Below are 26,192 nucleotides of genomic sequence, written 5' to 3' on the forward strand. Positions count from 1 at the left end.
AGAGGTAAAGGCAGGAGAATGAAGAGTTTGAGACCTGTCTCTGATATATACGGCTGGACATGGTCTTTCCCTTACCTATCAGTGTGCAAGTCATACCCAGTTTTGCAGGGGTGGTGGTGGGGTAGTAAGGGAGAAAAGGAGGGGCAGAGAGAGAAGAACAAAAATAAACAATAAGCAAAGCACAAATGGAATTGGAAGTGGCCCAGGCAGCTGAGGCATTGACTCTCAAGCCTGGTAACATGGAAGAAGAGAACCAACTCCTAAAAGCTGTCCTCCGACCCCACACCTGTCATGGTACACACACACAAAATGGGGTATAAAACAAAGCCAGAATCCACAGCTAGAAATCTTACTTCATTTCAAGCAACTCGTATACAATCTCAAATGTATCTCAAATGTGTCTAAATAATATCTAGATATGCCAAGCAAAGAATACTTCATTTGAATAATTTTTCATATGCTGGGGGATGAAATCTAGGGCCTTGAGCTTGCTGGACAACCCCTGCCTGAGTGCTTCATTTCAGCCTGGTGATGTAATGAGGATGCTTAGATTAAGAAGGAAAAGTTGTCTCATGGAGTGAAATGAAGAATGAGGTGACTTCACCAGACTTTATCTTCCACTTGGCCCAACAAAACAGAAAGACTTGTGCTTCAGACAGCTGTCTCATCTTGTCTCCTGGTAAGGTATTATTTTTTTTTTACAAGAACAATGAGACCACCAAATAGGCCAGAAGCAAAATTTACTAGAAGCCAAATGAGGCATTGTACTTCCTAATGTCCCCCGCAAAGAAGGCAGACAGAAAAGTACACTAACAACAACACACACACATTTAGATAATGTGTATATTGAGTTGCTGGAACTGAAATATCTGTACCTGTGAAATCTTTCCTTCCTTCTCCTTCTGTAGGATGGAATTAGAGGCTTTATATGTGCCAGCAAGTGCCCTCCTCCCCAGCCCTTGGTTTTTAAAGACTGTCTGTCAGGCAGCATGTATCCAGATACCCCGCAGAACAGCCAATCAGCCTGTAAAGCCTTCTCTTGATGTAGAACTTGCTTTTCAGTTTTGTAAAAAGAATCCTTGCAGTACATTATTCCTGCGTAAAGCACACCACTATTTATCATGGAAGCATGGCTGCAATGTGAATCTAATTTGAAAAACACATTTTTGCCTGCTTGATGCTCCTATTTGATCTTTAACTGCACTCCCACCTCCGGAACTATTTTCTGATTTTTAACATTAGTGATTGCTCCAGCTTGTCTTTGAACTTTGCATAAACAGAGGCATACACAGCAGGGACACTTACATTCAGCTTCTTTCATTTAGTATAACTTCTAACATTTATTCATGTATTATTATCCATAATTGAATTTTACTTAAAAAGCATATTATTGTGTGGTATTCCTGGACAAAAGCATGCTTCAGATTACTCATCCATTCTCTGTCAATGCACAGTTGCATTCTGCTGTGATCTTTCCAGGGCTTGTCCTATGGTGCACAGATGCAGGTCTGTGCTCTAGCACCAGACGGCTGTAGAACAGGCCATTATGTGGTGCTGTGTTAGGACACATTGAAAGCACTTCCCACAATGGTGGGACCAATCACACTCCCAGGAGGATGTACGACTTCCAGCTGCTTCATATTGCCTTCAAAAGTTCCTTTAAAATACAACAATGAGTTCACCAAGGAAGGGGGTTTCTCACCAAGGAACCAGAAAACAAAGCAAAGATGAAATTGGAACTATCAACTAAAATGAAATGTTACCAGAAGCCTTGGTATTCTGAAGCTGATATAGAGGGCCCTTTTGGGTATTAATGGGATGCGAGATGACACCTACCAACTGAAGAGCTCTGTCAGGGGACCTCTAAATGAAGACATTCTGCATGCCTTTAAAGAAACATACTAGGACATTTGTTCTTCCCTGTTGGCTTTGCTCAGGTTGTAGGGTTTATACCTTCAAAGTCTGACTTTCATGGATCTATGGATCAGACTTCAGAAAACCCTAAGCTAAGGAGTTAACTTAAAGCAATGTCTATTTAATAAACTACTTTTATCAAGGCAATATTTCTGAAACTACTATAAAGCCAGCAAGTAAAGAAGATAATGGATAAGAAACCTGGATAACATATCCTGAGACATTACTCAAATGAGCATCAGTAGAATACAATATGAAAACTAACTGCAAACTACAGGATAGCAAAAGGTTTTTAAAAAGCCACAATTATTCTACAAGCTAGTACTTGTGGCAAAAGAGAGCAAAACTGAAGCAAGCCTAGATTCAAATCATGTTAATGGAAATGATCATATTTGCAAGGACAGAATGTTTTTCTTATATCATTCCTGATTCAATTTCTTTATCTGAGTTTCAAATCATGTCACTTAAAGGACTGTCAGGTGACTTAAAAGCTGCATAGAGTTCTCTGATGTTTGCAATGAACTAAGTGCCCAGCATTTATTAGCAGCTGTAATTAATTATAAACAACATTGTGATTGCCAGTTACAAAACACCCCCAATAGTTAAGTTAGCAGGTGGGTTATCCATGCACACAGCAAATACTAGGCTAAAGATAATTTAGGAGATGTCACTAAATTACTTTTTAAAATGATAGAGCGCTATAACACAGATTTGCAAGTCTCTCCAACTAAGATTATTTGATCCTTGACTTCAGAGTGGGTTGTTTCTAGTTGTTATTATAGGAAGATAGGGCAGTGGAACATCATAGGTTAAGTGCTGCCTTCTTGAAGGAAGCATGTTAGATGGGTCCTGTGAGGATAATAGCATCCGGATACTGCTACAGGCCTAGTCCCAAAGTGCTGTGCAGACACAAGTGCTGGAGAACACAAGCCTACATGAACACTTGGTCCCAGCAGGTCCTTCCCAAGAACTACAGCCACTACATACAGTATGAATGCATGCTAATGTCCAGACATAGTTCCTGACACTTCAGGAGTGGTCACGAATCAGGGAATTGTAGCTGAGAAACGTGATAGTAGGCCATTCATGCTACATGAACATCACAGACCCTCCCTTCCACATACTGAGGGCTGAATGTTACAAGGCAATAAATTCTTATGGAACCATCATCATGTATGCTATGGGCCAATGACTGGAATACTTATGTGGTGCAGGACCGGCATAATCTTAGTTTAATACACGCATGTAAAGGTGCTACCTTTACATGTTAAGGCTGTAGGTTCTGAGGATAAATAAGGTAGCAGTTCAAAGTCTGTCTCATCGAGAAGTGAAAAGTGGCATACAGAGTTTGATATGAACTAGCAAGTGTGAAGATATAAGTTTAGATCCCTAAGAACCACTTAAAGCAGGATAAGGTAATACACAGCCGAGCACGCCGATAGCAAGAAGGGAGGCAGAGACAGGGCACACACTGGAATCTCAAACTGATGTACGCGGTGATAAATAGGAGAATGTCTCTTGAAGGTAAAAGGCTAGAACACCATTTGAGATTGTTTTTTTTTTTTTGGATAGCTTCACGTGTGTTTGACATGCATGTATCCACACTTACACATACTCACACACATACATACACAATGCTCATATACACAAAGACTTCTTTCATGTTACTTATGGGGAAATATGAAGAAGAAAGGGCATGTTATATAACTGTAGCAAATACCTGACATAAATTCTTAGAAAGACAAAGGGTTGCTTGAAGTCACTTTCAAGAATTCCCGTATTTTTTGGTCAGTTGCTTGTGTTGCTGTGGGCTTTTAGTTTGATGGCAAATACTGGCAGGGACATGAGGGAGGGCAAAGCTGAGAACCTTATGTTGACTGGGAAGAAGCAAAGAAAAGAAAGAGGAAGGGCGAAGTTCCCAATATTCCCTTCAAAATAATGACCTGATATGGCCAGAAGACCCCTCACCAGGTCCTGCTCTTTGAAAGCCTTCCACTGCCTTTGGAAAACATTTGTTTAAACCACAGCAAGAAAGCTACAGATATGATACCAGGAAACTTTTACCTCACAGAAAAGTAGGAAGAAAGAAAAATGCAAACAACAACAAAACCCAAAAAGCAAAAACTACCTTTTCCTCTTTCTAGTAGCCTGCCTGGATAATAGTTGCTTGAAGTGGGCCTGAACAGGCAGCATGTCCTTCTCCCATGTCCAGATGGGTGGCATTTCATTTGAAGTCATATAGAGGTATATCAGCTCTTGCAGAGACCCACAACCTCTATCTTAGGTCTTATTTTCACTCATATTCCAGTTGATCAGGATGTAGCCTTCATTGCTGACCAAGAGCCCAGAGCAAAATGTAGGGATTCACTGTGACAGAGATGGTAAGGGACCAATGATGTCTCCATCACAGACATTTCTGAGGAGAGCTCAGAAGGCACCAGTGCCAAGGACATTCAGAACAAACCCAAAGTTTGAAGCAAACAAGATAAAATCAAATCCAAGGCAAGGAGACAGAATTTGTGATTAGTCTGAGGGAGAGAAAGTCCCTCGCCCACCCCCAGCTCCTATAAAAGTTTTCAAATACACAGATAATGCCTAGCTAGGTGCTGAAAACAACCTCTGACTGTGGGTGTACCCACTGGTTTATGGGCAGGGGAAGCAGAAGCTATTAAGATAGGCTCCCTGGAATAAGCAAACAGGTAGATGTAGGTGTGAACTGCCAGAGGGCAGCTGCAAAGCTGTGTACTAAGCAGCATGGGGAGCCTTGGGGAGCTATGGACTGTGTGCCAGAAGGGAAATGCTATGTTCAGCTCTGTTGCGAAAACTGATACATAGGAAAGATATACTGGCAAGAGAGAGTGAGGAAACAGACCGGGTAAAAAAAGGACACCTTGTTTATTTACCCACTGGTTCAAGAAACTACTTGGGAGCCATAGTCTCTGTTAGGAGTAGTATATACCAACGTGAAAGTGTAGCTTATAGAAGAGGAAGATGGGAGAGAGAAGCAGGCAAACAATTACAGTAAAGCATAAACTATACAAGGGAAGTGTGAAGAGAGGCCTTGGCCACACCCTAATCTTGAGCCTGAGACTTCAAGATATTTTCTAGCAAACAGAGTCAGGAAAGGTGAAGAAGTCATTTGAGATCATGAGAACCGTAGATGCAAAGCCCAAGAATGGTCAGTCAGTCCTGTGGGTTACACACAGTACACACTAGGAAGGATGACAGAGTGCATGTACTTGTCTGAGGTCAGTGAGAACTGGAAAACCCTACCCCAGCAGTGGCAGAGCTGTATAAGGATATGAAGTAGGTAAGTTACATCACCTCATTTAGCTGTCAGATGTCACCCATGGCTGATAAAGAAGGTAGAGCCTGCAACAGAGCACAGAAGGCATCCAAAGAGCAGATGAGAAGCCACAAGGCTGGGAATCATGCAGTGAACGAAGGAGCAAATAACAAAGTTGATTTACTAAGAATTAAAATCTAGAGTTCTGCTGCTCCTTTGAACTCATGTAATAAGGAATTTGGACAGGTTAAAGACAGAAGCCCGGTATTTCCTTCAGCTCAGGAAATATGAAGAGATGAGCAGACAGAGTTGCAACCATATTGAACCTTTTGGTGAATCAAGAGCAAATGTGGTCCTCAATAGGGCTGTCATATACCTCTCTAAGCTGAGATGTTTTAACAGTAAAAGCCTGCAATGGAGAGTTCCATTGGGACAAGAAGAATAGACAAGATCACACTGGGCAAATCAAATATTTGGTTCCTTGGGTATAGTGATGCTTTGAAAACTCAAAATAATCTTCTTCGATACTGAGTCTTCAGAGAATACTCAGTAGACATAAAGACAAGACTCTGGAATCCTATAAGACTGTATTTGTGAGGTGCCAACGAAGGAAGGACAGAATGACAAGGTGAAAGGAGTTTAAAGGAAGGCAGGTGACAGCTGCAAGAGGAAGTCACTGCAGGTCCAGTTCAGATCCCTGTGCTCACATTTGGCAGCTCAAAACTGCCAGAAACTCCAGCTCCAGGCAGATCTGAAGCCCCTGGCCTCCATTAGCACTTTCCACATATAAATACACTCATGTACACATAATTACAATCATAGGTTTCTATTTATCTTAAATAGAATATGGTTCTCTTGATTTGGAACCTTCTAGATACCTTGTCTGGCTTTCCCCTCCTCAAGCCTGTCACATAAAAGAAAAACTTCAGTGATCTCTGATATCTAGTTGTCTTCACAGCCAAGACCTAAGAGGCAAGGATACAGATCTTGGGTACCATACAAATTTTTGTGTACCTCCATGTTACCTCATCCACACCGTGCGAAAACAGAAGTGGTTGCTACAAGGTGAGAGAAAATGTTTGATACTCCTAGGGTTAAGCCCCAGACAATGCTATCACAGCACAAAAATACATTAAAGATGGCAACAGGAGAGACATAGTCTGTCCAGAGGATTGACTGAAAATGACTTTAGGGATTCAAAGAAGAAAGCTCTGTAGGAAAGGCACAAAAGGCAGACATGAGGAAATATTTTTGGGACTAGGTGTCTCCGAAGACACAGCTGAAGTTAAAAATCAGATGTGATTCTTAAAAACAAAACCAACACGCACTAGAATGGATGCTCCTAATGGCTAGTGTAGCCAGAAGGAAAAGGAGGATGGGGCAGGATTAGAACCCTGGGAAAGGGGGCTGTATTGGATATTAATAATATTAAACAAGGTCAGAGAACCACAGAAGAGTAGGAGGAATAGGAAGCCACAGAGTTGGCAACAGAAAAGTTAGAAATCTGACCCACCCACAAGCAAGACAGTCACACAATCTCCCAACATAAAATACTCTGGGAAACTGGCCATGGTGGCTTGTGTACGTAACCCTAGCATACGAGAGGCTAGGACTGGCAGATTGCTGTGAGCTGATGGCCAGTCTGGGCTGCAAGGCAGTTCTAGACCACAGTTCTGGCTGCACAGGCAGGTCTAGACCACAGTTCTGGCTGCACAGGCAGGTCTAGACCACAGTTCTGGCTGCACAGGCAGTTCTAGACCACAGTTCTGGCTGCACAGGAAGGTCTAGACCACAGTTCTGGCTGCACAGGCAGATCTAGACCACAGTTCTGGCTGCACAGGCAGTTCTAGACCACAGTTCTGGTTGCACAGGAAGGTCTAGACCACCGTTCTGGTTGCACAGGCAGTTCTAGACCACAGTTCTGGCTGCACAGGCAGTTCTAGACCACAGTTCTGGTTGCATAGGCAGGTCTAGTTGTAGAGACCTCCATATATTAAACAAACCACAAAAAAACAAAAAAAATAGAAAGTGAATAAAGGATATAGATAAATGGATAAATTAGTAAAGAAGATTTGTCTAGGAACATAAGTTTTTATCAGTGACACAGGAGTTCAACTCCAATCTTCTTAATTCTTTGGCAGGGCCTTAACTTCTCAGAGCTCCCACAACAAAAGAGAGTTTCACTCAGAAGTTCTTTGATCCTCTTCCAGGAATCAAAGAAGGGCTTACCCCTGGTTCAACCTTCTCTCTAGCAGCTGTTATTAGACAGTGATGGCTATCTGAGCGAACCTAACCACAGAAAAACCAACCAGGACTGCAAAGAGGATGTGGGAACCAAATTCTCCAGGAGCCGTCTTTGAGAAATTAAATCATTTTCTAACACTTCATTTCTTCATGTACAATACACCAGAATGGATGACCTGTGTCCCTTCGAGCTGTAAAATCCCACAATTCTCCATTGACATCTGAGCAGTTTCATGATGGTGTCTCCATACATGCTTTGCTTTGTTGATCTTTAGTCCTCTCCTCTATTTTCTTTCTCATAAGCCTTCTCTAATTCTGAAGTCCTCCTCTCTCATTCTAGCTTGCTTTCTTGTTGATTTGATAAAACATCATGACAACAAATAAAATAAAAAAAAAACAACTGGGGGGAGAAAGGGTTCCTTTCAGCTAGCAAGTTATAATCCATTATGAAAGGAAGTCAGGGATGGAACTCCAGACAGGAACCTGGAAGCAGGAACTGAAGCAGAGGCCATTGACTTGGTTGCTCTTCATGGCTTGCACAATGTTCTTTCTTTATAAAATCCAGGACCTCTTGCCAGGGGCTAGTGCTGAGGAGTAGGAGTTGGCCACTACCTCCAGTAGATGGTCCCTTCTACACTGATTATTAATCAAGATAATGCTCTACACATCCCACAGGCTCACAAGACCATCAGATGGGAGCAATTTCTCAATCAAGGTTCCCTCTTCTTAGGCGACTTTAATTTCTGTCAAGTTGATAAAAGTAACCCATATTCCCATCTGGTATTTCCCCCTGGTGTTTGCTTCCCTGCTAGCTTTATGCTAGTGATCCCAGGATCCACTATCTCCTGTTTTACTTCAAAGCTCATGACATTTTCAGCTTTGGTTGTGGCTTTTGAAGGGGCGAATCTAAATGAATATCTCCACATTGTTTCCAGTTGAATAGCCTCTACCCACACTTGAATGCCAATAACAATAAAACTCTAGGATCTAATATCCACTTATCAGTGTGTTCTTTTGTGACTGAGTTACCTTATTCAGGATGATAGCTTCTAGTTCCAGCTATTTGCCTAAAAATTTCATGAAGTCATTGATTTTAATAGCTGAGTAGTACTCCACTGTGTAAATGTACCACATTTTCCATATCCATTCCTCTATTGCTGGACATCTGGGTTCTTTCCAGCTTCTAGCTATCACAAACAAGGCATGCTATGAACATGGTGGAGCATTTGTCCATATTATGTGCTGGAGCATCTTTTGGGTACATGCCCAGGAGTGCTATAACTGGGTCTTCAGGTAGCGCTATGCCCAATTTTCTGAGGAACTGCCAGACTAATTTCTAGAGTGGTTGTACAAGCTTGAAATCCTACCAACAATGTAGGAGTGTTCCTCTTTCTCCACATCCTCACTAGTATCTGCTGTCTCCTGAGTTTTTGATCTTAGCTAAAAAACTCAGAATACCCAAGAAACAATGAAGATACACAGATCATATGAAGTTCAAGAAGAACAAAGACTAAAATGTGGATGCTTCAGTCCTTCTTAGAAGATGGAACAAAATATTCCCGGGAGGAAAAAAAGGGACAAAGAGTGAAGCAGAGACTGAAGGAAAGGCCATCCAGAGACTGCCCCACCTGGGGATCCATTCCATATACAGCCACCAAACCCAGCCACTATTGCTGATGCCAAGAAGTGCTTGCTGACAGGAACCTGATATGGATGTCTCCTGAAAGGCTCTGCTAGAGCCATACTGATACAGATTAAGATGCTTTCAGCTAACCATCAGATTAGACATGGAGACCCCAATGGAGGAGTTAAATAAAGGACTGAAGGAGCTGAAGGGTTTTGAAACCTCATAGAAAGAACAACAATATCAACTAACCAGACCCTTCAGAGCTCCCAGGGATTAAATCACCAACCAAAGAATACATGGGGGACCCATAGCTCAGCCACATATGTAGCAGAGGATGGCATTGTTTGGCATCAATAGGAGGAGAAGCCCTTGGTCCTGTGAAGGCTTGTTTTCCCCGTGTAGGGGAATGCCAGGGAGATGAGGTAGGAGTAGGTGGGTGGAAGAGAAAAATCCTCATAGAAGCAGGGGGAAGGGGGATAGGAGTGGGGGGGGGGAACAGGGAAAAGGGATAACATTTGAAATGTAAATACATAAAATATCCAATGAAAATACAAAAGAAAGTACATGTACTTGTCAAAAGACATACAAGTGTAGTTCATTTTTTCTTTTAACATTGGAAATATTTAGCATTTCTACCAATTATGTTGATATTGATTAATTATATATTATACCTATTAATTGTATATTGTTAAACTACATATGCAACCCTTTTCGTACAATGGTTTCTAAGTTCTTTAGTTTTATATAAATATAAAGTCTCTAGAAAAATCACTAAAATCCAGATATTATAACCACAGTAAATGTTATAAAGTATTATTTATACAAATAAAAAGAGAAAGGTATAATAAAAATCAGGAGAAAGGGAACCTTGTACAAGAAAAGGATAATAAAATGCTCTGTGAGTTTTTAAAAATGTATTTAAAGAATGATAACTACCAAAACAAACAAACAAACAAACAAACACAAACTCTGGGATCTGCATGAGAGAGAGAATGTGCCCTGTGGGCTTGTTTCTGAGTCTGAGTTTTTTAAGCAATGCCTCCAGCTTTATATAGATTAGATATGTGGCTGACTGAGATCATTTTCAAGGACCTATTGTGGTTAGACTAGAGTGATTTACTACATACTGAGAGTTCGAATTTATTGTTTCTGAAAACTGGCCTTAGCAAATTATTATAAATGGATAATCTGGGAAAGCTATCTTGGTCAGAATGGAAACATTGTTTTAGACGAGTGATACAGATAGATTTTACAACGCTCTTGATGAGGAAGGAAGGATGTAGGGTGAAAAAGACAAATGAAATCAGAAAATCTGGGCTTCATTCCCAACTGCTATCTATTAAAACCTCCCGGGCTTAGATGTCCTAATCATAAAATAAAGAGGTCAAAATGGAAGATTAAATGCCCACTCCAGAGCTAAGAGAATTTACTATTTAAACAGCTTAGCAGAGTGTGCTGTCAATCATTCCTTAAAAATCACACATCAAAACATGGATCTTATGCTTAAGAGGATGCAGAAGAGAGAAAGAGCTCATATTCCCATCCATTACACAACAGTGAAGGAGCATTTATGGCTGTCAGGGTCTGAGGGATCAATGGAAATACCACTGTTACTATCATTGATGATCAAAACCCTTGGACTAAGAACATATGAAAGAGGCTGTGAGGTAGCAGTATCTTTCACTGAAGGCTAGCTCCATGTGGAGGGGTTCCCGGAGGAGGAGGTTCCTCTCTCCTAGCAGAAGAGGTAGGGCAGGCAAACACCTTAGGTCAGAGATTTCTGCTTTTGCTTTCCTTCTGTTTTGTACCTAAGGCTGAGCATATTCACAACCCACACCTATTCATAGCTCACATATTTGCTCACTTACTTACTTAATAGTTTCAGAGATGGTTGTGATATGAGCAACAGACCCCCTTGTCACCAAGACTGCCAGTCTCTGGGTAACTGAATGTTCAAACTTGAATAGCTTGCACTTCCCTCTTTTCTCTCCTAAAATAATTTATAATTGAACGCTATTGTATTCCATTAAAATGTAGCCTATGCGTCAGTTCCTAGAATTTTCTTTCCCTTTGAGTCAGAGTAAGATGAAGGGAAGCAAGCTATCAAGCCCCTAAATAATCCGTGCTTTTTTCTCTCTGTCTCTCTTTGTAAAATCGGAATTGTGAAGTACAGGGTGACTGCAGTCGCCCTAACAGTTCCAAACAGGTGTTTCCATTTGGAATGAATGAATCTTGAGCTTCATTCACGGATAGCTCAGACCACCACCTAGCTCACTAATCAATGCTTTTTCTTTGCTCCTTCCTGTAAACTATTATCTTCACCCTCATATCTAGTCTGTATTCTACCCCATTCATTTATTTATTGCTGTGTGTATGTTTCTATGCTTGTGTGTGAGAGGTGTGCATATGTGAACGTACATGCTTGCCTGTGTGTATGAATGTGATGCTCAGAAACTGATTTGGGGGTATCTTCTTCTGTTGCTCTCCACCCTATGTTTTGAGGCAGAATCCCACCTTGAGCACGATGCCTGTTTCAGCTAAACTGACTGACCAGCAAGCTCCACCCCGCACCCCGAGTATCTCCCTGTGTCCACACCCTCAATACCGGAGTTACAAGAGCATGTGGTCATGCTCCGCTCTTAATGTGGGTGCCATTGATCAAAGCTCAGTTCCTGGGGCTTGTGCAAAAAGCACTTTTCCCACTAAACCATCCTCAGCACCAGCCTTGGACATTTCTATTACTCTAATTCTTACCCTTGTTCTACCACTTGTTGGTTCCTCTCTCCTATCAAGTTGTTCCAAATCTCAAACGGTCTAAATTATATTCTCAAATAATTTAAACCGGAGAACCATTTCATCTTGTTTTTCTAACACCCCCCAGGCTGTATATTCACTAGTAAATTTATATCAAGTTCTTTATTAAATGTTACTGAAGACCCCCCCCCCACCAACAATGACCTCCCCAGTGTTATTTTATTCCTATTTTCCCTTAGCTCTCTCGGGGCTGCTAGCCATACCTCCCTACTTCTGCATCTCTATCCTTACTTTCCCCTTTAGCTCGATTCTTCTCTCCCATTGTCTGAAGGACCCCAGGTAATTCTAATGTCTACCTCATTGAGAATGAACCATTCCCAAAGTGAATCTCCCTAAAGCCCGGTTCTTAAAGTCACATACTCTCAGTCCACACCAAGGACTGAAGGGTTGATCTGATACCCGTCCATCACTTATGCTCTCTCATTTGTCTCCTTATCCTGCACTCGAAGCTTGAGCTAAGAACACGTGTCCTCTGCAGACATTAGCATGCTTAGCCAATGTTGTAGCCATCACGAGCTCCCTTATAGCTTATTGCTATCACTGGCCTACTGTCCCCAGAGCCTAGGAGAAAAGCCTACATGCTGATCCTCCCTCTCTGCAACTAGTATGAACTAGTTACATCAATATTCACCTTTCCTTCCTAGTGCAGATGAAAGGGATGATTTGGATTATATTATCATAAGTAAAGCATTTTAGAAAATAAAGATTTTTAAAAAGAAAAGATTTCTCATGTCCTCGATTGTAAATATCATCTAGAGAGAAACGGGTGTCAGTTGGTATCAGCAGTTCATGTCTTCTGCAAAGGCACTGCTCCACGGGTATTTACTAGTCGAAACACTCCAGATCAATTACACACAACTATGCCCCTCATCAAACTCACAACAGGCCGATGGGGCCAGCGGCTAACAGACGCACCTTGAAACCTTTGGAGGCAGCAATGTGGGCCGCAGTCCAGCCTTCTTTGTCGGCGTGGTTAATGAGGTCTGCAGGAACCACAGGCTTAGGTGGACCTGTAGGGCTCTTGCCTCCACTTGAGCTGAACAAGCCTGACTTGGGCTCTTCTGCACTCAAAGAGGTCCCACAGGCTGGCGCTCTATAGTACAGTAGGAGCTTGAGGCTGTCCACATTGCCAGTGTCCACGGCTGCGTGAATTGGTGTCCAGCCATCCTGAAAGTGCATTGACCATGAGGAAAGGTTGAGAGTCACATTGATGGTGACAACTGTGACATTTTATTTTCTTGGTCATGACCTACTACTGCACCACAGAATGGAAGCTGTCCAGTCCTGAAAATTCCTGATGAACTTAAGTTCTCTGACTGTTACTGGTGACACTAATTCCTACAACTGTGTTTCAAGTTTGCTGTTAAAATCATCATTTTTCACCTAACAGTTGCCATCTGGAGTGAGCAGGTACTGCTTAGTCTCCTGAGTCTTAATGCTTTTCCAACCAGGATTTCAATTTAGTATTAAAAAACAATGGCGTGAACTTTATCCTAATGAGATTTTAGAATTATATGTAATAATAATAGTATTGATCAAGTAGGAAGGCACTGAAAAACCCTGCATCAAACCAGTTTTACTCTCAGCACAGTAGCCTAACCAGAATGATCTGAATATCTTAACGCCAATGACTCCAGAAGGAAAGTCTTGGTAAAAAGGAAAAGGTAGGAATGCAGGAGAAACAGAGCCCAGTAGGTTCCCTAATACCTATGGTCTTCTGCTCAGGAACTGCTGAGAAGAGAGGGATCCCAATCAGCACTTGCTTAGAAAACGATCCAACTAAGGTCACTGAGACCATTTTCTAGAATAAACTGTTCTGCCCTTGCCCACTTAGCTGGTTTCTTGACTAGTCGCATGCTCGGGGCAGTGGTCCTCAGTACCCTCTAAGATGTACTTAGAACGGCAGCTCCCCAAGACTCCCTCCAGATAAAGAGAACTGATAGGGAAGGCCCACTGGTCTATGAATTGTGCCCAGCAAGGGAAAGGAACCATTTAAATCTGACAAGTGTGGTTCCCCTGACAGTCTGTCATTTTGACACACAGGTGGGGCTGCCTACAACATAGAACTCTTGACTCTCCTTAAACTTTTTATCAAATAATTGATTTGCTTTGGGGTTTTGGTTTTCTGCCTTTATGTTGTAGCTTTAAGATCATTTTCATATAGAATTCCATGCTGCTGTGTTACATGAATTTCAGTGAGCTATAAAACTTTTTGTGTTTTAAGATGTTTGAAGAAAGGGTCTCACTATGCGGCCCTTGATAACCAAGAACTTGATGTAGTCCTTTGGCCTCCCAAGTGCTAAAACTAAAGGCAGGCAGCACTAACAGGCAGAAGACATAATTATTCCCCTGAGATCCACTTATCAATTATACAGTGTGCTTTTTTGTATTGTCGAAACAATATGTTCATCCCAACCAAGGCACAGATCAGTGTACTGATCACGTTGGATTACTCACAGTGTTGTCTACAGGGAGAACTAGGTAGCCATGAGGTACACGTCCTTCTACTGGAAATAATGACAAAAAATGGAGTCTGCACCTGTCATATATCTGCATCTATATTAGATGTGCACAAACTTGTGGTTTTTGAACCCATATGCCTCGTTTTCAGACACGACATAAATCTCGTATGTTGGGGAGCACTCACCCGGCGAGTAGGTACTTACTCTGGTTTGTATACTCCAGTCAGTGCCAGCTTCCAGCAGGAGTTTGATACATTCCTTGTTTCCATTTTTACAGGCCAGGTACAGAGGTGTCTGTCCTCCAGCAGCAGAGTGGTTAATGTTGGCATTGTATGCAGTTAGTAATTCTATACATCTGTTCATGGAATGATGATTAGGTACATACAACTGAGGTGTCACCTGACCAGACAATAAATCTACACAACATGCATGAACAAGCCTGCATATTGACTTATAGCCATTGTTTGAGATCTCACTGCACTGCTGTTGCTTTCACGTGACTAAAACCAGCACTTTAGTCCCAAAATTTACGAAAACCTAAAATTGTCCCTTTTATAAATGTTCAAACCTAGTTCTCGATACTTCTTAACAACTTTTATAGGCGCTGTTCTTGAAACAGGTTTGACTGGTGAGGTTAAATGGTATAATTGTACTTGGTACGCATATTATTTGTGATTCAAGATGGTTTTTGCCTTGAAAAAAAAAAACAAGGTTGCTGAATCATTCTGGATTTTTTTTTTTATTCACTCAAGAAATGATTATAAATAGCACACATAGCCGGGCACCATGTGCTTCCTCTATAAAAAGGAGCAGGGAGTGGGAAAAGGGCTGCCTTGGGACAAAGATGGAAGAGGCTGTCTCCTTGGTGGTGGCTCGCTTCTGAGGGCACAGCAGCATGGAAACACACTCAAGAAGAAAGGAGGTAATGTTGGGACTGACTCTGTGACTTGTTCAACACAGAGAAAGAACGTGAACAAACCGAAGGCTTTGCCTTTGGAAGGTTGGTTTTTCTTTCTGTATTTGGCTTACACATGTTTTTTGTTGTTGTTGATTTCTGTTTTGTTTTTTTTGTAAGTAACACACTGACATATTTAAATGTACTGATTCCTGAATTTCCACAGGGTTCCTCTCTCCAAAGCCATCCATGCTTCTGTTGTGTGACAGTTTCATGCTCCAAGCAAGGAGCTTACAGATGGCCTGGTAACATGGAGGTGACCAAGGCCAAACCACAGGCCAGGAGGAGAAATCTGTTCACTAGGACACAGAATAGAACCCAGAAGGTGACTGCAAAAGTCACTCATGTGGTTTCCAGAACTAAAGCTAGGCTGCTGAGGTGCATGGCAGACACAGCAGAGGAGTGACACTAGACACTGAAGGCTGCATTTGGAAGGCTTTAGGACATACGCATAACTAACAATGCTGACGAGAAGTCTAGGAAGCTTTAAGAATTGAAGGGTTTGAGCAAGGGATGTGGCTCAGCTGTCTGAGCTGATTAAGGTTAAGATTTCTAACCAAAATGCTATGGATTCTGTAATTTGTTAAAAGACTGTTTCGCTCTGCACAGATGGATCGTAAAGGTGGCAGCAGTTAATATTCCTCACAATCAGCACAAGCAGGACAGCAACTTGGCTATATTCTATTATTAAAATGTGACTTTTAGTGTTAAAAGGAAATCCCCACTCAATGACTTGGAGAGCTCCTTCAGAACTCAGTGTTAAAGCCACGTGCGTATTAATTAACAGATCCCCTTTGTACTTGAACTACGTTCACTTTACAAAAGCCTTGCTTTGATTTTTCTCTTAACAGTGGGTGCAGAAACATGAGCATTTGGGAAATAACTTACTTTACTGTAGAATAATAGGATTTTAATAAATAATATAATTCAATGTTCTATGTTTAGTGTTAGCACTAAGAAAAGCTTTTATAGAAAAGAGAAAACAAAGTTCTCAGCATTCCTTACTTTGTTCTCTATTACTGCTCCAGTACTGACATTTTCCAGAAGCAAGTTCACCAGTGTTTGGTTCAGACTATATACATCTATATATGGACTACATACAGACTAGACACGTACATACTCCCTTAAGATACAGCACTTAGCTATTATTGTGAAGAACAAATCTAAGCTCCTGCTCAAATATGCTTGGTGGATTTGTCAATGAACATTAACTACTCATTAACACACTTAGCAGGAGAGAAATCTGTGCAGAACATGAAAAAGGAGGTCACGTCCACAGACAAACAAGAACAAAGAGCATCACTTACTCAAAATGTCCCTGAGCGGCTGCCACGCACAAGGGTGTGAAGCCATTTTTATCAGCAGCATCGACTCGCGCTCCTGCATTCAGCAGCATTCGCACACAGTCTACGAGAGTTGAACAGAAAGCCACTTTAATTGAGTGCAGTGGTGAGCCAGGTTCCCTGCAACTGTGCAGAGCTTCTGACAGCAAAGGCTGACCTGACAGTTCTGTCCTGCTGGATGTGGAATGCCACACTTTCCCATGGAGAGCCATCTCTTTCCTTGAAGACGGGGTATCTCCAAAGCCGCCAAGATATGTTTTTTTTTTTTTTTTTTTTTTTTTTTTTTTTTTTTTTTTTGTTTGTTTCTGTTTAATATCTTGAGGAGAGTTGATGGGTAAAAAGAATTCCACATAGCAGGAAAAAAAATACTTTGCTAGATTCTCGCCAGAGTGTCTTCAAAATAATGTTTTGAGGCAGAGAATCAGATCCATCTATCAAATTGTGTTTGTATAGTTACATTCTTTCTACATGACTGATGCTAACTTAGTCATCAAAGCACTTCTACATGGGCCATCCTACACTTGGCTACTTGAAGATCAAGAAAAGTCCAGAGAGCCACCTGAGACACAGACGTCACTAACAGAAATATCATAAGTAATACCGCATGATTGCAATTCTCTACAGTGAAGAAAACTCCCTCAGTGCTTCTGAATTCGAGTGCTTTAAAATAGTCTTCTTAGCTCTGGAGGGCACTGTGTCTGAGCCGATCAGGAAGCGGTTCTCAGTGCACATACTGTACTAACTTAGAATCCAGAGTCAAGTCATCTCCTTGTCTGTGCCCCCACATGTTTTAGTATATTTAACTACAAGACTTGCATCTTAAAGAGTAAAAAGAATTAAATGAATTCTTAAGTCTCCACCGACATATCATTTATAGTAAGTTTTCAGTTCTGGGGGCAGGGAATCCAAACTATAAATTCTTATAAGGTTACTCTTCTTAAATGGTAAAACCTCTCTGTGGCAGCCACTCAACGCCTAACAGCCTGGAAGATCTGCTTCTCCCATAGCAGGTATTCCTACCAAAGAAATCAGGGTTACTCTGTCCTGACAAGAGTGACTTCAGATGAACTGTTCAATCATGTGTGTTTAATGATCCCTACATGGATAATACATTTTGTTGTACATCTGTAAAGATTGACTTTGCCACTGGCTCTGCATTTTACAGTAAGGAGTATTCATAAGACGTTAAACCTCATGAAAACAAAATTTCCCTGTTCTGTTCCTCCTTAAAAAAAAAAAAAAAAGAAAAGAAAAGAAAAAAAAAAATCCAAATAGACCTTTTGCTCACAAGAGTGATTTAAATTGCCTTTGGTCTTCCATCCTTCCTTTTGCCCAGTGTGTTAAGGTAGGACGTGGCTGGTTCGGCGTGCTCTGGTTTTTTACCTGTATGTCCATTCTTAGCAGCAGAATACAAGGCGGAACGGCCATCTTCACAGGAGAAATTTATGTCCAGTCCTTCTTCATTAAGCAGCATTGATAATAAAGTGACATTTCCCTGGGCAGCAGCTTGCTGAAGAAGGGTGGGCCTGCCAGCCAGGGAGGCAGGACCACCACTCATTAGCAAAGGGGTTAGGGAGGGTGACCAGCCTGTAGGTTAAAGTGACTGTAGTTAGAGAGCAGGAAGGCGAGACAGAGACCACCATCCCTTGTTGAATCACACACACAGACACATGAACATGTATCCCTAGAAGATTACATGGTTGCTAACATTATCAATCTGTTAATACTGTCTTAGCATAAATCCATACAGTTATTTTTCAGACTTTCTATTTGGTGCTAATTAAATTAACCTTGATGGTAACATGGTACTTTTAGCTGTCAGTTTGGCAAACACACACATACACACACACACACACACGAAGTGTTAAAGAAATAATTGTGTTTTTTGGAAAACCAAGATGGCTACCGTGCTTCACAAACTTAAATTCCTATGAAGAATTTAATCATCAATTCATTTAAGAATTTTAAGTTATTTTGAATCCTAAAATGATATAAAGGCAATTAAATAAAGTAGGTATAAGATACCACTGTAGTAGCTTCAATGAGTTTCCTCAACAATGTTTCTAAGATAATTATTTTACATAAACCAGGAGATGGGCCTTACTCTATCAAGGAGTTTGTCCTATTCCTTGAATTTCCATATCTGAGAAACAAATAGTAGGTGTTAAAAGCTAACAGAAATACATATATTTAATATATAGTATGTAGGATATATATTTATATATGGCTGTATTGTATGACAGCACATAGTTCAGTAACAGTTTTGAAAACTACCAACTCTTGCCATCTTCACAGCAGGACTAACAAACTTTAGAAATTGGCCAACAAAGCAGGGTGCTCTACCATCGAGCGTTAACAAGGATTGTAAGAGTTATCATGGTTACATAGTTCTCATGAGCATTTAGCAGCATTAGAAGACAATCTGTTAAGAGTGTGAAGTCGGCTGCATATAGCCTGGAAAACTTTCTGAATTCTTCCTTGACCAAAAGGCTGTAAAAACAGTAAAGTGTAAATCTTTATTTAATTGGTAATTGGGTCTTTTTGGCTTAAATACAATGAGCAACCCCCAATACTGTTCAGCAGTGCTGTATGTGACTACACATATATATTCTTCACGCAGACTCTCCATGGGTATAGGTAACATTCCCGTCATCAAGATGTCACAGGTATGCTTCCTTTTCCCTCTACTGTAGGAATGGAACATTCAGTTCTTAGGATTAATCACAGGTTGTTGGCCTTAGTTGTTTCAGGATATATTTAAAGTACATATCAAAGAAGCTTCTCAGAATATTGAAAATTCTATATGAAAATAAATCAGAGAAGCCATTTATGCAAATAGAAATCCATGGCATACTGAAACCTCAAAATTATATCCTTATATCTAATCATTTGAATCCATGGATTATTTATTGATTAATTATATCAGGACAGCAATGACAGATAATTAAAATGTTTATAAAGATAAATATTTCTCAAATCTTTATAATATTTCCCCATCCATATTGATTAGGTCTTCTTAGAAAAGTAGTATTTTTACTTCATACTTACAAGAAGTCTCCTCTCTGGTACATTTTACCTTTTGTATTTTCTTAAAAACAAACAAACAAAAAAAAAAAAAAAACAGGCCCACAAAAATTAAATCAGTACTTATTAGAAATGGATGATAGACAGAAAACTATAAACACCAAGGTAGGACACCTTGACTGTAAAGCAAACACAAGCAACAGGAAAGCATCACACTACCATCCCCAGCAGACCAGGGGGGAGGGGGAGGGGGGAGGGCCTGCTTCATGCTATCCACACACACACACACACACACACACACACACACACACACATCACATACACACATACGCACACGTACACATGTGCTCACGCACACACATGCACATGCATGCACACACACACACACACACACGCACAGTCCACATGTACACATGTGTGCACACACACACTATCTCATTTCTTTTTAACATCTCATTCAAGGAATCTTGGTTCTTGATATTCCTCCATGAATACCAATGTGCACGTACTAAAGTTTGCTTTTTAAAAAAAAAAAAAAAAACACAGTTCTAAGCTTTTCGGGAGACAATACAAGTACATATTTCCAATTGTTTTGTATGGATTTATATGGAAATATTCAATTATGTATATAATTGTCTCGAAGCCTCCATTCATGTGAATAGTAAAAGGCTCTATTCAAAAATGTTCTTAATCGTTAGGTCATGAAGTGGTGTCATTTTACCATTCAGATTCTAAGGAAGCAGTATTATCAGTTTCTTTGGAGGAACTGAAAAAAAAACTTTTTAAATCTTCACAAAAAATGTTTTGCAAATACTATAAACTTAAGCTCTTACATTTTTAAACAAATTTTATTTTTTATTAGAATTTCCAAATTTTCTCCCACTACAATTTATTCTAATAACCCACTGCAAATATGGAGAAGATAAAAGAAACAACTCACTACAACACCAGTATTCATCTGCAATTCTCAGCCACGAGAGAAATGGTAATGCATGGTCAACTAGATTAGTTAAGTACAGAATAAACCCGAATCCACACACTACCCTACCGATGTTAGAAAGTCATTCAGCTCCGCAACATTGTAGGCAAACATTAGTAAAGGCAAGGGTTTGCATAGCAGGCCACAGAACAGTGGGGCATGCAATGGGAGAGGAAGAGGAGCTGAGGACAGCTTCTGGCACCAGCTTCAGAGAGTGGAGAGGGGTAAGGTCACAGCCCAGACCGTTCTGATTTTGCGATTTAGCATTCCAGCTGATCATTCATGAGTATACTTCAGAAAATATGTTTAAGGAAGGAAAGAAGCCTGAACCAAATGAAGTGAAATTCATAAAATAAATAATATCAATAAACTAAATGATAGTAACAAGAAAAACCACCACAAAGGAGAGAGAAAGAATGAAAAAAAATAAAGAAAAAAAGAAAAAAGAGAAGGAAAAAAGGAAGAAAAGAAAGAAGGAAGAAAGGAAGGAAAGAAAGAAGAAGTAAGAAAGGAAGGAAAGAAAGAAAGAAGGAAGGAAAAAGGCAGGAAAGAAAGAAGGAAGAAAGAAGAAAAGAATGAAAGAAAGAAGGAAGGAAAGAAAGAAGGAAGAAAAGAAGGAAGGAAGGAGAGAAAGGAAGAAAGAAAGAGAAACAGGAAAATATACAAGGGTTTGGAAATTTAGTTGCTTGGAGTGATTCCTACTTTAACTTTCTTCATGTAGCCATTGGGATATATATTTTCATTTGACAAGTTAGTCTAATTCATTTAGAATTTAAAACATTATTTTAAAAGTTCATGGTCCGCTATGAAGTCACCTCTCCTTAGTGTACTTTACAATGCAACACACTAAAATAAGACCCCTCTGTCACTCCAGATCTCCCCTGGGATTCCACCTCACTGTTGTCAACAGAAGGTGGAGAAAAATCCTGGGTTGCAGGGCAAGGAGTAAACAGTCTCCATGAGGATAAGTCAGAACATCCTTCAGTTGGGAAATAGTCTTCATTTTGGGTTCAAGAGTTTAAGTTGTGGACAGCTTACAAATAATCTCTCTCTAGGATTACAACGACAGAAGGGCAGAAGTGAACTCATTTTGCCATTGGAAACTCCACTCAGTGCCTGTTCACATGATCAAAGCAGTGGGAACCAATCTCTGCTAGGCGTGTGGCAGGTACACTCTGTTCCTGGGCTTTGCTGCTAGCAACTACAATGGCACCAGTGGAAAGTTAATGACCTCCTATGGGCTTATGACGTAAGGGGGAAACAGCTCACTCAGGCACAGCCAGGTTAAGGAGCAGGGTGTAGGGAGCTCTGGTGGTTCTTAGCTGAAATGTGTGCTGTGGCAAAACTGCAGTGGAGCCCAGAAGTGGAGCACTCACCTGGCATGCATCAGGCTCTGGATATGAGTCCCCCAGCTCCACCAAAATAATCTTTAAAAAAGAACTGGAACACACTAAACGCAACGCAGGTAAAATACTATCTCGTTTGGGAAGCTTACGATGGCTTATACCTGCAATCGAGTTCTGTAATTATACAAGCAGAGCACCTAAGGAGGTGCCTACTGAACACCTGCTAAGGGACTAAGACTTCCGGTGCCACCCTTCTGCCCTGAAGATGCACACTTTATAATCAATCAGACAGATGCCTGCTGTTCCACCAAAGGGCACCTTACAGTTCTGAGAACACTACGTCTGAACTAGAAAATTGAAAATCAGAAAACAAGGGACTGACGTTAAACATCTTCAGTGGCTGCTGTTTCCTCAAAATCTCATTCACTTCTCCTCGGCTCCTCAGATATAAGTAAAAGGTGGGTTTTGTTGTTTTTGTTGTTTGTTTTAATAGTCCTGGCTTTTTTTAAATCCAAAATTCCACTGAATGCAAAACAGTTGTTTGGGCAAATGTTTAACAGGTTAGGAGCTAGCCATCTTTTAAAATTTAACTCCTCCGCAGTCACACATGCTTGTCTTAAACTTCTCTGTTGATTACTAAAGGGTGTGGACAGCAGGACTTGGAGCCAGTGTATCAAGGAAGCAGCTGGCAGAGCCTCGAGGTATCCGAAAGCAGATGGCTTTGTACCGAAAAACGAAACCAGCTGACAACATTCATTTGCCCTGGGAAGTGTTGCCTACACATAGTCTGTATAGTTACATCAGCGCACCAAAGTGGCTCCAAATGAGTCTGGAGCCAATGGTTTCCATCAGTCTACAGGTCCTGAGGTCCATCTTGGGTTGTTCTGGATGGTACCACATATCTCTCTTCTTAGGGTAGGTTTAACTAGTGGGAAAGCCAACATAAGTCCAAGCAATAGCAAGACATGTCAAATTTAATACAACCATTTTAGAGAAAAAAAAAAAAAAACAAAACCCATGGAACCTCAAATGCCTGTAACATCCCAAAATGACAGTCAGATCAATTCTAAAGCAAGTTCTCAAAAGTGCTATGAGCAACACTACCAGTCGGGTGGAGATTAGCCATGCTGCCAGAGGTTCAGCGCCATGCCTTGGTGTTAGGGTCCCTGAGCAACCCCCCAGCTGCCCTCCGAGCACTATAAACCCCAACTTAAGGAAGAGGATACTTGCTCATCCTTGATGAAAAAGATCATAAAAAACACAGTTCTATACAACGGAGCTTCATCTCTAACACCAGTCTATAACTCCAACGTGCATGCTGTTTGTGATTCTCAGTTTTACCCTCAGAAATAAAAGCCTCCCCTAAAGCTGAACTTTGATGGGCGCAGGTTGGCATTAGAGCCATGCTGTCTGGCAATCTGAAGCACTAGGCTCCTTCCCTGGTGGCCAGCGGCTAGTGGCTGTAATCTGTGCTGCATGCTTTAAGTTTTAAATATGATGCTACTGGAATTTCCCTTTCAATTTTAAATCCCTGCACTTTAGAGCCAATAGGATCTACCAATCCCTAATGTCCGATGAGAGCACAGAGACTCTCCAGGGTGCTAACGGAGCTTTGACCCTAAGCATGGATGTACTTTAGCCGTGATAATCAAAAAGCAATGCTTCCATAACCATATACAACAACAATATCTAGTCCTTTGCGGAACTTCCCGAACTGAGTAACTTCATAATGCACCCGTGCAGTGGGAACTGGGATCGCCTATGTGGTGTGGGAACCACCTGGACTCAAGCATTGGAAGACAATGCCTTCCCGAAAGAGGTACATGCCATCCAAAAGCAGCTAAGCTTGTAACTGAGATTTATAAATATTCAGTCTTTTCTTGAGGGTAAGAAAGTGACATTCATACCAAACTGCTGTGATCCTTTGGAACCCACTAATTACAGAATAAACCCCCACCAACCTGCTAATCCAGAGTTGGACAGAGTGACTTCGGAGGATTTTTCTGAGGCCATCCTAAAAGGACCAAACTGAAAGCAGCCTGAGGATAATCCATAATATTGAGGTCTTGCGAGATAAATATTTAATACTCTTTCCTCCCCTGGAGATGTTTCAGTTTCTCTAAATTAATGGTCTTTGTGGACTTCAAATCACTGTTTTCAAGAAAAGCACTTAAAAGGATGAAACCACAATTCATAGAGCAAGATGATTCACCATCATCCCAGAATCTTAAAGAAAATTTCAAAATTATTTTAAAAAGAGGAGAGAGAGAGAGAATGAGAGGGGGAGAATGGGAAAGAGAGACAGAGAGAAAGAGACAGAGACGGGGGAGAGAGAGAGAGAGAGAGAGAGAGAGAGAGAGAGAGAGAGAGAGAGAGAGAGAGAATATGAGGTAGTAGGCGAGGCGATGGGAGTATTAAAAATGTCTCAAGACAACATGAAAGAAATGAAGATAGGTCAAAGAATAGGCCACATTCTTTACAAAAGGGTATAAGACTTTAAGCCCTTTACCTGATGCTGTTACCAAGAGGCTGTCTGAGGCACCGGGGCTACGGGATGAGGCACTAACGGGGTTTATGGAAGAGCAAAAGGCAACGGTGGTGGGAATGACAAGGGAGCTGTCTGAACATGCGGGTTGGTTCAGTCCAGGGGTTGCAGCAGGCCAGGCACCCACCTGAGACGTGGCCAGGGCCGAGACGGCACAGCCTGCAGATGCCACAGTTAAATCTATGGATGGTTTTGGTGGCAGCTGAGGGGAAGATGACTTAGGGACGTTCTCCTCATGTACTACCTTGGTCCCTTGTGGCAAAGTGGAAGGAGGTGAAGCCACGATTTTGTTATCAACTTTGGCCCCTGCATTGGAGGCCCTCAGTTGGGGGTGTGGTGGAGAAGGTGTTTGGGAGAGCCCTGGCTTTTTGGGAGGGATGGGAGGAGGGTTTCCTCTGTCAACTCTTGCTGCCCCGGGAGTCTTTAAGCCGGTTCGACCAACTGGAGGGCAGGTGCTGGCATCCCCTCCTGGAGATGTGCCAAGCCTTGAAGAAGCACCTGCTTGAGGGCTGGTAAATCTGGACAGCGCTTGGGTCACAGTATTCCGAGCTAGCTGCTTGGCTACTAAGTTGTCACGGCTCGTAGGAGAGATATCTCTTGAGGGAGGACTTGGAGTGTTATTTCCGTTCTGGTCCGGGTCATTTGCATTGCCCTGAAATCTAAATCTAGCTGCTTGGATGCGGGGGTTGAGACCTGGATGGGTGTTGGCACACGGTGAATGGAAACTGTGCACAGGGGGAGCCTGGGAGTGGTTCTGGGGTGCGGTGCCTGGTGTCTGAGCAGCGGCAGGGCCAGTGCCACTAGGAGTTGAGGGTGTGTTGTTTGATAGATCAGGGGCATTGCCTGTGTTTGGTCCATTTTCCTCGGTTTTATTTGTACTTGACTGTAGGGCAGTAGGTGGAGAGGGACCCAAGTCACTGTGAGAAGCTTGTCTATCAATACCTGGTCTAATCAGCAGGGCACTGGGGCCCACATTCCCTTTTGTGTTTGTGGGGACTAGGGGGCTCCCTGTGGAAGGCTTTATGGGTACAGTCAAAGGCACCTTCTTCACAGGGTCAGTGCTTTCTGTCATGACATCTGTCTGGCAAGCAACAGACCTTGTCACAGGCCCTTCTGTTGCCACGGATATGGAAGCCAGGCGCTTATCTTTTGTCTTCCGCTGAAGGGGGAGGCCAGGCTTGCCATCACCCCCCTTCTTCACCTGCTCCACCATCTTCTTCATCTTGTCTATCTCCTCTTTGAGGTCGGTAGTGTGTGCTTCTTCCCGACTCAGCTTGGCGCGCAGCTGCTCCCGCTCTGTATCAAACTCAAAGAGCTGTTTCTCCAGCTGGGCTTCCATACCAGCACTTCTCTGCTTCTCGGCTGAGAGCTGGTCTTCCAACTCACTCGTCTTTTTCTTTTCCTCCTCCAGTTTCACCATGACTTCCTCTAGCTTCTGAGCCTCCTCTACGACTTTGCCTGACAGCTGCTTACACTCCTTCACCAGCATAAGGACCACATGCTTGTTCTTGCCTCTCTCTTCCTCCAGGTGGGCAGCCAGCTTCTTGTGCTCCTGTTCAAGGGCCTGGAGCTGGAGCTTTTCCATCTCCAACTGCAAGATATTCAAAGGAAAGCCTGAATTTAATAGAATATTCTTTGTATCATAGGAGGGCT

The 26,192-nt window shown here is 41.8% G+C and overlaps 1 protein-coding gene across 4 annotated transcripts in view; it reads right to left on the reverse strand.

The window, feature by feature from the left end:
* The window catches only part of CTTNBP2 (cortactin binding protein 2), a gene marked incomplete at its 5' end in the record, with an annotated part of 137,984 nt that overhangs the window by 38,962 nt on the left and 72,830 nt on the right, over positions 1–26,192 (reverse strand). For 3 of the 4 annotated variants that reach the window (XM_080936325.1, XM_080936324.1, XM_080936323.1), the window contains 5 exons: positions 12,801–13,052; positions 14,552–14,702; positions 16,610–16,709; positions 18,029–18,232; positions 24,504–26,130. In XM_080936325.1, the coding sequence (XP_080792451.1) occupies positions 12,801–13,052; positions 14,552–14,702; positions 16,610–16,709; positions 18,029–18,232; positions 24,504–26,130 (2,334 nt within the window). Of the gene's footprint in view, positions 1–12,800; positions 13,053–14,551; positions 14,703–16,609; positions 16,710–18,028; positions 18,233–19,693; positions 19,734–24,503; positions 26,131–26,192 lie in introns of all 4 variants that reach the window. The other variant, XM_080936326.1, reaches the window with a different exon arrangement.

Source organism: Micromys minutus (assembly GCF_963924665.1).
Source record: "Micromys minutus genome assembly, chromosome: 23".
Classification (NCBI taxonomy): domain Eukaryota; kingdom Metazoa; phylum Chordata; class Mammalia; order Rodentia; family Muridae; genus Micromys; species Micromys minutus.